This window comes from Thalia democratica, chromosome 4, assembly GCF_965202585.1.
Source record: "Thalia democratica chromosome 4, ktThaDemo2.hap1.1, whole genome shotgun sequence".
Lineage (NCBI taxonomy): Eukaryota > Metazoa > Chordata > Thaliacea > Salpida > Salpidae > Thalia > Thalia democratica.
This window is the reverse complement of record NC_139168.1, coordinates 62,791,536-62,804,254: the sequence shown is the minus strand read 5'-3', so window position 1 is coordinate 62,804,254 and position 12,719 is coordinate 62,791,536. Positions and strand designations below refer to the sequence as shown.

At 26.5% G+C, this 12,719-nt stretch overlaps 1 protein-coding gene across 1 annotated transcript; it reads right to left on the bottom strand.

Annotated features, from left to right (window-relative positions):
* Positions 1–8,176: 8,176 nt before the first annotated feature.
* Positions 8,177–9,010, bottom strand: LOC145833527 (plasma kallikrein-like). The gene has a single exon (XM_082940699.1). It carries the CDS (start codon positions 9,008–9,010, stop codon positions 8,177–8,179), a length of 834 nt encoding a protein of 277 aa, XP_082796825.1.
* Between the last annotated feature and the right edge of the window lie 3,709 nt (positions 9,011–12,719).

Below are 12,719 nucleotides of genomic sequence, written 5' to 3'. Positions count from 1 at the left end.
TTATAATTTAAGACATTAATCTCCGTCTAATTAATAAAACAATACATACGTCTAAAACTCAAAAAAGGCAACGATTTATTATGTCACTTTCTTTTGTGTTTTTTACAAACTATCTGGCTGTGTCTTTTCGATACTGGCGTTAATTTTTAAACCTTTGCATTTTTTTTCTAAATAAAGAACTCAAATAAGTTTCTAAATCAATCAGGAATAAAATCTCTAAAACAAAATTAGCGATATTTTTAAATTTCTTATTTAAATTTTGTTTGTTTTGACACTTAAAAATAAATCTTAATGAACCTAAAACAGTTTAAGAGAATCATTTTTGGATGTAGAAATTAATTAAAATTAAACATCATAACTCTTTATAAATCTTAACGACATATGTTTAAAGTTAATGATTATATCTTGTTTTAAACGTCAAGTTATGTTTTATTTAATAACGATGATAATTAAAAAAGAATAAGTTGATTAAAAAATTTTAAATAAGTTAGATGACTAAATATTATTTAATATAAGAAATATTTTATAAAAAATATTTGAAATTTATGCTTTCTTTTACGTCAAAACAGTTTTATTAGATAAACGTAACTTTAAAAACTATTTAAAAAGTTTTATTATACCTAAAATAATATTTTCTACTCTTAAACTATTTGGCGTTGTTATATTAGTTTGAATCGAATAATATATAAGTAGTTAGTATTTCAGTAACAAAAAAAAAACAATAAGTCTAGCAACATTCAAATTTTAATTAAAGTATGTTACGCAGTATATTTTTTGTATATCATTTTATTAACATCTGATTGTTCAATCACTCTTGAATATTAATAAACTAAGACACTTCTTTTTGATTAATGTTATGTTTTTTAGTTGTTTTAGAGTTTATTTCTATATGATTTATAACAAAAAAAAAGTTTCAATAATCTACATTTTCATTAAAAATAATTATCTAGTTATAGCGTGTAATTAAAACACTTGTTAAATTTAAAACAGTTTCACTTAAAACTAAATCTAGTTAGCCGCGATAAAATAAGTATTTTTATTTTTTTAACGATAAGTAATCAAAAAATTCAGAGGAGGTTTTTTAAGTTATCCAACACTTGCCATTTCGAATATATTTTTGCGAACCATATCAATGTTATGATTCAATAAAAAATGAATTTTTCTACTTAGTCAATGACTTAACTTTTTTTTCTCATTTTTGCTAAACAAAAATGTTGCTGTTAACTTACAACCAAGGGCTTTTTAGTTCTTGTTTAAAACTTAAACGTTTTTCTTAAGTTTAAACTAACTGTTAATATCTATGTGTTAGTTAATACTATCTACAAGTTTAATAACTATTATATTTTGCTAATTATTGTCTCTTGCTTACCTTTTTTTTGTTGGCGTAAAGTTTTAAGCAACATGACCCTATTTTTTATTTATAAACCAAAATATAAAACATTTTATAACAACCTAATATAATACTTAAAGTCAAAATAATGAATATAAACTATTTTTCTTGCACAGACTACTACTCAAAGAAGATGTTTTTCGTTCACATTGTATAACAAAACAAGTTTTTAGTTATTGTCGTAAAATCTAAAAATCTAAAGTAATTTGATACTAAAGTATTTGCAAACATTTATCTGATTACTAAGTAGTTTTTAAATTTTAACGTGGTTAAATGTAACTAATTAGTTAGCCCTGACTCAAAAATATAAGAAAAATTTAAATGAAAAAAGAGTATTCATAACTCACGGTCAATATCGTGTTATACCAGAAACTTATTTCTACAAAATTTTGGTAAAGTTTCAAATTTTTTATTCTAAAAACAAAATATTCAGGTTTCCTGAAGTTGAAAATTTTGTAGAAATCCCCGAAACCTGGCCTGCAGTGAAAAAATGAAAGTATAAATTATAAACACTATAATTTAGTAGTTGAGGAAGATCACACGGATTTGCTAATAAACCTTATTTTCAAAAAGGATCCTAACACGGCTATAGAACCGCAAATATTCATTACGACAGACCACGATAACGTAGATGACAACCAAGTGATTGAATCTTCAGTGTTCTACCATAAGTACGAGTCTGGCAAAAACATCAAACATTTTTCCTACTCTTTGAGAGCAAAAATGAAAGGCGGCAGGTACAAAGTAGTGGTGGCGCTGTCTGAATACACGGGACTTAAAAAATGTCGCTCTCGTTCGGAGTATTTACGAAATTGCGGGAAAGAGTTTTTGTTTCATCGTGCTGCTTCAAAGAACTGTTTTATTGAAAAAGAAAGTGAAATAGTTTAACGGATGCTTACTGATTGGGAAAGAGAAAATATAATATGGCAACTTATCAGTTTCTTTTTTTTTATGTTCAAACTTTTTTAATTTTCTACTATGCTAAAGAAAAAAAGGTAATACATAAATTTTCAATTTATCAAGATACTATTCAGGCTGTCTAATAGTATTCAAGTAACTAAACTTCACGTTTTACAGAACATATTTATGTTTATAAAAGTCGTGTTTTTCAAACGTTTTATTATTTTTAAATTTCTGCAACTTTATCTAGATAAACTATATTACAACTCGAATAGACGTAAAAAATAACCTAAAAAGTTAAATTTACTTACTTACTTAAACAGTGTTTCGTTTTTCAAAAACAGCCATTATTTTTTATAAGCAGCATAACATGTTTTTAAGTTATTAATGCTTTTTTGAGTAAATTTAATCATACTCATGAAAAACACGTTTTTAGATTAAAATGAAGTCGACAATTAATTTTTCTTTCTTTACATTTTATCACCGAGTAATTTTATCAAAACATTAAAAGCTTTAACACACTTAAAATAAACTTAGAAACTAATCTACTAGTATGCAAAAGATATATTTACTTTATTAGATATATCTTAACTGCAAAAAAAAAACATTTAAAGTTGTGTCTTATAAAAGTACTTGTGTATATCAGGGCTAGAAACTAGTAAAATTAGCATTTCCTTTTATTTTATTGTAAAATAGTTACAAAGTTTTAACGATTTGTTTTTAAATAACTAATAACATACAACTATATTTATCAAAGATTTGAGTACGTATAGATGATAGAGTGTATATTTAATATTTAAACTTATTTTTCATGCGACAAACCTAAACAATTAATCAAAATCTGGATATAACAAGTAAAACATATCATGCGGTGAATCCTAGGGTTCTATTCATGTCCAAACCAATACTTCAACGTTCGGGAAAAGACTTAATGACACCTGAAAAGAAAAATCTTGTAGTTTACAAGTTTAAATGCTGCTGTGACAGTAGCTACATTGGTCAAATATATCGACACCTCACAACTAGAATAAAGGAACATGTTCCCAAGTGTATCACTTCGTATATTAAAGACTAAAAAAACAAAAAGAGTGTTGCACTTTGCATACCTGAAATAAAATGCAATAAAAAAATCTGCAATAGCAGAACACCTTGTGAATAATCCAAGTTGTGGAAAAAAGTTTGCATTATCTAATTTCAGTGTAATGCGACAATGTTCAAATACATTGGAATTAATTAGACTTGAAGCTATTACAATACATTTAAACGAACCAAATTTATATAAATGAAAGAATTTGACTATACTTTAGTATTTAGTTAAGACCTTTTTGTGTTGATTTTTAAAGTTTTTAATGATTACATTTACGTTTACTTAATTGATTAGTTAATTAATTTGAAAATTTTTTGTATATATACTTGTTGTGTTTTATTGTATTGTTTCAATTGTGATTTCCCTGAAGAGAATTTGACGAAATATATTGGAAAGAAAAAAATTTTAGTAATCATTTATTCATTATTAATTAATCAAATTGTCAGAAAATCTTATGATAGTTTGCTTTCGAATTTTTTATACTGTGTGTTTTAGTTTTCTTAGCTTTTAGGAGAAAAAAAAACTTTACGAGTTCAAATTATCACTACTTTTATGTTCATAGATTTTTTCTACCTGTTTATCATCTCTATAAATAGGAACAAGTAACACTTATCTCAAAAATACTCTGACGTAATGCTTTACAACACATAACTTACAGCTTTACTAATGTAATTTCACTCTGATCATTGAGTAAATTGAAATTTGTGTGTTAAGTGTTATTAGCAATTTAACCTTGTTATTTTTCGAAAAATGAGTATTATCAATACATTTTTGTCTGTAAGCATAGTTTTAGTTTGCTGTTTATTAGTAACATTTTTAGTGGGTTAGGTAAGTGTTTAGATGTGAAGTAGTTTAGAAAAGTCTGATTATTTAGTCTGAAAATTTTAACTTGTATTGTTATGTTAGTAGTTTAATCACTCTTTTTAAAGTTTTTTAAATGTATAAAACTCTGAATATTTTTATCGAGCTGCATCTTACTTTAAAGCATGCAAATAAGTTAAGTACTTAAACAATAGGTAAATGAATATATGCACTTTATGATTCTCATAGTAATATGCGTATGAACTATAAAAAAATGACATTTAGTATTTTCTTTTAATGGTCTGAAGTTCGAAAGAAAATGTTTCTTTTAGAATTAGATGTTACAAAAAGTCAATATTAGAAATGTATGCTTAAAAATATTGATGATAAGAAATTGTATAGTATTTTTATATTTCAAGAGTTATGTACTAATGTGACTTTATGTATTATTCTTTTCAAAACTTGGCTTGTCTAAACCTTTTTTTATTAAGTCTGTAAGTCGACTTAAAACTAAAGTTAAATATTACACACAATAAAGTATTGAATTCTATACAAAGTAATTAAAAATAATTTTAACTCTAGACTGTTAATCAAATATGATAAATTTTTGGTTGTAAATGTATTAAATCTTTTAAAATAAGGTAGTTTAGTATTAAAGTATTTCAAAACAAATCCTCTTTTATTCAGTTTGATTAAGCATTATATATTTAAAACTGAAAGTACTTAAAATGTTTTAGTTTTTCACAGAACATATTCTTAGTTGCAAACATTGCTAAATATTAATAAAAAAATTAAAAAAAACTTAGTAACTTGGTTAGTTTAGCATTTTATATTTTTAAAACACTGCAACTTTCTTTTCAGTAAATTAGACTTCTTAAGTTTTGAAACACTACTTAGTATAAATTTTTTTTGTAATTTATCATTCAGTAGTACTTTTTTATCAAACCTTTGTACGTGGCGTGTCAAAAATCAAATAAACTGATGTATAAACTTTAGAAAGGCAGCTTTTTAAAGTTAGGCATTTTTATGAAACTACCAACTATTTCAAAGATTGTTTTACTTTTGAGTTTTAAGCGCTCCTAAAAAATATACTAAAGAAATGTGTACTAGCTAACTAAAACTTATTAGTTTTATTACAAATCGTATTAACACGAGTCATTTAGTTTACACAACTGCCTGACTCATTTGATTCGAGTTGATTTTTTGCAAATATTTAACTTAAGTGTTTTTCCCTATCGGCTAAAACATTTTAACGCTTCATTTCATTTTGAGTTTGCAGTTTAGAACGAATAGAGATTTTATTAGATTTAAAAAAAGTAAAAAGACATATAAAAAATAAGTTTAGATATTTAAAGGCACGCTTGAATGCGTCTTAAACCGGATGTACTGACGAAATTGGCGCTAAATTATATTCAGTGATGAAGTGAGCAAACTTTTTTTTCTGAAATAACATTTAGCTCCTTCATTTAATATTAGATAAACTGATCAAACGTGTTTTCGACCTGAAGAACTATCATTTCAAATGTCGAATGTTTGAATAGCTAATAAAACATTTTCACATGTTTCATTGCTTAAACTTAGTTTTAAATTATATCCACCTCTTGTGAATCTTTGCATTCGTTGCATTTTTGATTTCTCAAAAATAAGTATTTGAAAAATGTTTATTATTGTAAGTTTATTTTATTGGTTGAGTTGACAATATATTTAACTTTCTATATATTTTAAAATTCGAACTCACTTATTCTTGTTCCTTGACGGTTGTATAAATAATTAACAGTTTTTTAGTGAAATATACAGTTTTAATAATTAACAACAGTTTTGTTTAAAGTTCTGGTAGAAACATAACTCACTAACTATCTGATAAGTAATTAAAGTTTACAACACAATGTATGATCACCGAAAAAAAATCAGCTGAAAAGATTTTTTACAAAATGTTGCATTGATATCAAATAAAATCAAAAGACCATTTTCTTAATCTATGCAAGACAAGTTTAATCTTAGGTGAGCAAGGGAAAATGTAGAAACAAAAAAAGTTTGTATACAAATAAACAATTTCGATCAAAAAACTTTTCACGTACAACTTGAATAACTAACTTTGTATACAAAAAGTAGGTAAGTCCCCTGACTTATCCAAATGCACAATAAATGAAAGCTAGTCAATTATAAATATTTGCTACCTCTCGTTAAGTTACGCAATTTTGTTGTGAACACAATGTGCGAAGATTAGCGAGATGTGAATGTACATAAAACTGCGGCACTCTGAGACATCACCCACTTTAAGACTAATCTGTGTTTATCGTTTGTATAAAGTAGTTTGTGTTTGAAACTTATTTATTACATGAGTGTATATATGAAATTTACTACAATTTTCTTTACTAACAAGTATCTTAACATTTCTTAGAATAATCCGACGAAAATAGTTAATTGAGCTTGAGTACACAAAATCTACGTTCTACATGAATATTTAAAATTGTGTGTTTAATCTTTACTGCAATTTTCTTTTATTGCTTCTGAGAACTATTTTTGAATTTATACTCAATCTCGATTTAAAAATGCTTCAACGCATATAAGTCTTAAGCATAAAAAGTACTTATTAAAAAATTAAAGAATACTAAAAATTGTTACAGGTTAACTTATAGGCGTACAAGTATATCAAATTTTAAGAAAATTGTTGCATATAATGTTTGTAGTTTTTAAAAACTTTTGTTAATCTTTATTCATTTATGGGCAAATTATAAACAACTTTAATTTAAAGTTTTTGCAGATCAATTAACTTTCAAAGTTCCTTTTAAAGTTTTACTTACAAATCACAAGTACTATATTTCCTTAAGTTTAATGAAATATTAGTAGAGATAAAAACCTTCGAAAACTCTCTTAAAAAGTTTTTTTATTAGCTTTATTTGTTTTTATATTTGTACTTAGCAATTAGCATAAGTAGTTTAAAGTCGAAAGTAATATGATAATATGCTATTTAGGCGGTTTAATTATTTGTGGTACAGTATTGTCTTAGAGCATAAACAAAAATAAAGGTTTTTTTTAAATGAGCTTGGAACAATTAGTCGATAAAAACTGATCAATGGCTTTTCAACCAACCTAAATATGTTCCTGATATCCAAATATTAGTTACTTGATCTCTCAGGTGCGGCCCGCGAGGATTTTTTTTGCAAAAAACATACTTTCTTAAAACCATTAAAACTAAAGGTTTTGTAATAAAAATTAGAAGAAGGCTTTTATTTTAATAAATAATGTTTGATAGTGCTTTATCATTGATTGTTTTGTTAAATTTGTATTTAAAACAGTGTTTTTATATATTTATTTTTAAATAACTTCGGCCCCGAGCAATTATTTGTTTTAAAGTTGGCCCGCGAATTACAAAAGGCTGCCCACCCCTGATCTTAAAGTTACTGCTTTGGTAGCTTCAATCAGTAAATTTTATTCCAAATTTTTTTTAGTCTTGATGACGCAATAAAGCGATAAATGTAGCTGCAAGCAAAGCTACAGTATTTAGAACCGTTTAGTGGACGCATGTTTGGTTAGTTTTATTTTATTCTGAAGGTTTTTACTTGATATGAAAATATGATAAAATAAAAAAATACATTTTCATACTGTTGTTATCTTACCAAACTAGTTCTTTTTAAAAGTTTGGTTGAATTAGAAAAAAAATTGTTTCAAGCTTTTTTTATCAATTTCACATCTTTTTAAGATCAAGTTTCAAAAAAAAAAACAGTTAACTTACAAAATATGTTTCAATATAAAATTATACTACGCGTCTTTCTTGAACAATGTAACAGTTTGAAGCGTGTTTAAATTTTTTTTTTAATATCTTTAATATAAATTTTTGTATTAAAACTAATAGTAATTTTTAAGTTCTACTTGAAACACAAGTATAGCCTTTAATCCTCAATTACTACACTGAAAACAAAATTATTTACCACTATACTTTCTTATTTATTGTTTGCAGTCGCGACAACTGCTATTACAATAAATCCTATGCTTTGCTAGTCAAAGAAAGGAATATTTTCCGTGTGATTTACGTTCTGAACTTCTTCTGTTCCTGAAACTTCTTTTATCTTATCGTCGATCCACTTTTTGAAGAACTTCAGTCTCATGTACCGCGCGGTATTGTCCTCAATATTTCCGCTCTTCACCCATCCGAACAACTTCTGCTTCCTGTCCTTATCGTGGCAGACCAGCGGGCTTCCGGAGTCTCCTTTCAGTATGAACGAGTGGTCACGGCTGCCGTCCCTTCTCATATTGTTGAAGTAAATGGCTCTTTCGAATATATGCGTAACTTTCAACGTTCCGTATTTGAGAATTGTCGATCTCACAGAGCTAGTGCTCGTCCTAAAGTTAACTTTGGTATTTCCCCAGCCCATCACCGTGCATTGGTGTCCGACCTTGAGTCCATCCGACGATCCAAACCTGATAATGTTGACGTGGGAGCTGTTAAAAGACTTCGTGATGTAGAGCAAGGCAGCATCATACCGACTATGATTGCTTTCGTAGAGATGGTGAACGTGGATTTGCACGTTTTCAGGCTCGATTTCCACTCTGTTCCTGCTACTCAGCTGCTGTCGCTTCTTGAAGACGTCTGCCGCCACGATGCCGACTTTGCGGTTCGTCCCGTTCTCCCTGACGCAGTGAGCCGCCGTTAAAACCCACCGGGCTCCGATGATGCTGCCGCCACATTTGCAACCTTTGCCGATACAGTTCTGCTTGTGGATTTGGACCGCGAACGGAAACTGCCCTTGCCCGGCCCTTTTGCCTCCAAGCATCTGCCCACAGCAAGTTTGAAAAAGCAAGTGGAACAGAATTAAAACTAGAAGCTTCATTTCAAACAGTTATAAAGAAATATTTTTGTTTATTTCTACTTATATACTCACTTTTTGGAAGCATTATGACGTAGGTTGCTGTAAACATTTGTAGTTTGTTGATCGTATAAATTTTATATGAACATTGAAGAAGGATAGGATTTTTTATAGAGTATCTTTTGTGAGGCATCTTTATTGCAATTTTAAGCGATTAATTGCAATAAATTTGTAAAAAATTTCCTAATATTTGAATGACTTCGTACCCTTATTTTCGTTAGTTTATACATTGAGGAAACAGAGAAGTTACACAAAAAGTATATCGTGTAAAGAAAGTTAAACAATTTAACATAAAAAACTGCTGCAATAACTTGCATCAGAAAAAGTTCTACTGGTTAAAAAAGCTCAATTTTTGTATATATACAAGAAAAAGAATCTAGTCCAGCCTTTGATAAAACGCGGGCCTATTTTTCTATGTATAGAAATTATTCTTCAGTTTTTCGGGCCGTACTGTGTAGAAAACATTTTCCGCGCGCCGTTAAAACTTTTAAATAATTTTAGAAACTAACATTTAAACAATTTTCAATTCAACACGTGATTAAATTAGCAACATCAGAGCACTAGTAATCAGTGCTATTTAGCTCAGGAGTCTAATTGCGTTATTTTTTACTTCAAAAACTTGTGAATAAACATTCTTTCGAACTTTATCTTATCTTTAAAACAAACTTTAAATTTCTTAGTTAAGAAACAACTTTAACTTGAGAACAACTGTGTTGTAGTAATAAGTGTTTTAATTTTTTGTATAAATCTAAGTTGCTTGTTAAAAAGATAAAAAATAAATATATTTTTTATAACTTATAAAAGTATATTAACTTGATACCGGTTTTGTAGTATTTTCTGAAAATTTTAGTGACTGCATTTGTTTCAACAGAATAAATAATAACTGCTATCCCATTAAATAGAAAACATTTATGTAAAAGAATATATTATAAAACGATAAAACAGTTAGTATTTGACTGAAATGGTTTATTTTGTGAAAAAAATCTATTAAAAAGCAAATTCTAATTATTAGCTTTTTTTAAGTAGTTTTAAAATAAACCAAGTATGACAAAAAACTAATAAAGACTTTAAAGTTAGAGATTCAATGTAACCATTATTCCGTTATCGTTAGATAAAAACCACTTTCAAACTGGTAAATGAAGTAAACTGAAACGTTAACATAATTCAATAAAATAGTTAATAACCAATTTAATGGTTTCAATATATCAATAAACTGAACAGTTCTATGAAACAACAACTTCAATGCACTACAATACAGGTTTTGAAACTTCTCACCTTTATAAGTATCTATATCCACCTAAATGGATTTTACAACATAACTCTTTAAAAAATAGTTTAACATTAACAAACACTGAGTCAAAATACAAATACATATTGTTGAACTTCAAATTAAAATTTTATAAACCCATTAAAAGGTTTGCAAGAGCCTTATCTTACTGTAGTATTTTCTTGGCTTAACAATGAAGTTATATTTTCGACTCAGAAAGGATTAAGAAAATGTAAATATTTACAATTTTTATTTTGCCTGTGAATTTTCAACTTTATCATTAAGTGAGTTCTAGTCTAGTTATATTTAATAAGTTGTTAACATAAAGAAAATTCTATTTTAATTTTACTACATAAAAATCATGTATAAGTATGTTTATCACAGAACTTAATTTTTTTTAAATGTATAAAAGATATTCTGTGCATTTTTTTAACTATAAGATATTCTGAAATCTAGTTATAGTTAAAGTTTTTATAGTATGTCCTAAGTGAATTTTGTCAATAATAAAAGTAAATATTTCAAACATTATCTGTTTTCCACAATAATTAACTGTAAATATTCTCAAAAAAAAAAAATATAAAACCCGACAGTTTTGCGGTTTATTAAAGTTCTTTTGAATTTGTTTCAAAACTTTCATAACAAACCACTGATAATAATCATACGACTTAATTATTAACGGAAATACTAAAAACACTAAAAACATGAATTGTTACAAATATTTTCGTGTTTCAACTTTTCGATTTTACCAAAGATAACAAAAGTTTATCAAAGTTTGTTATTTTCTAATCGTACGTTTTAATGTATAAAATATTTCGCATTTAGAATTAAAAGTATCAGAATTTCTAAAATAAAATCTCATTAACGCAAAAAAAATTAAATTGTTTAACTTTTCTAAAGTTTTATTTTACAATATGTTTTTTTTTATTATAAAATATTATATATATTTATACTATTTTATATTATTGAACTTTAAATAAACAAAAACAAATGTGGTACCAGTGGTAAAAAGAGTGAATATAAGTATTATTATTTTTAACATACGTTAAAAATATAAACCTTAAATGACGGTTTGGGTACATTGCCTATCCTATTTTTGAACTACGCAAATAAAGTACAAAACATTATGTCAACTGTTTTCTTTTTGAGTGCAATCTTAATAAATGTGTGCCGTTTAATTTAATCCGGTTTTTCAGCTTAAATACGATAAGTTGTCAAAAATTTGATATATTTTGTTGCTCCACATTTACTAAATCGAATTAGTTTAGTTTATCAACAATGATAGAAGTTAATAGTGTTTTATTGTAGATCATATTGGACTTTTTTTTTTTAATTTGTTTATGCTACTCACCAGAGCGATACAAGTGATAAAAGCTTAAATTAAAAATATTTGAAACCTTTTAACATTTAATTGCTTAATGTACTAAATTTGAAAAAGAGAGAAAAACTTTTAACTAAATGTGTTCGTATGCATATTTTGAAAATGAGTTTTACGCTACAAAAAGGTAGAATATTTTTGTGTTTTGACATGTTTTATAATATTAAAAAACTTTTCACACTGCTGCATGACATACTTGGATAATAACAAAATAAACAAGGACCCCTTCGCTAACACATGTATTTGATAGTTATAGCATTGAGTTTTGAAATAATATAACTTGACATAATTTTAAGCAAGTTAGAACATACAAAACTTGAAATAAAACTTTTTTTTTATTTTCTTAAACAAACTACGTGTAAAACTTGTTTTTTAAAATCTTAAGCGTCTTTAAGTATAAACTTAAAATAATTTGTTTATTTAGAACTGATTAATCACCAAAAACTTTTAATGATAAGTTAGAGTATTTAACCATTCATTAGTGCTTATAAAAACAGGATGGTAGAAATTTGTTTGTCTCAAAAACAACTAAGTTTTTACCGAGTCAAATTTTATACTTTTATGTTAAGTAGATTAAGTTAATCAGTTAAAATGTATACATAAATTTAACATTGTTATTGGATAAAAAAAAGTTGTTGTATAAGCGATATTCAGATTTTTCTGGTTTTAAAATGTTTTATTAAGATAAACTTATAAATCATTTTTTAATTCTTAATCAACCAAACTTTTCTTATCAGTTAAACTAGACAATTATTTTTTATTACTGTTTCTAAATCGGAGACTTAAACTATTTGATTTACAAACGTCAACAAATTAACTAGGCTTTACTGTTTGTTCAACTTTACTTACTAACTATTACTGTGTTTGTCTTTTTGAAACCCATTGTAAATATTTTCTAAAAATTTAAATTCATTTTTAATAAAATAAATATAGTCTTGCGGTTCAAAGTTTAATGTACAACAAGAATAGTGTCATATTGAGTAGCAAAACTCATATATGTATAAATAATCAAGATATAAACTCGTATGTAT

Excerpts from the sequence above, each read along its gene's own strand:
- LOC145833527 (XM_082940699.1), bottom strand. The coding sequence starts at position 9,010 with ATGAAGCTTCTAGTTTTAATTCTGTTCCACTTGCTTTTTCAAACTTGC.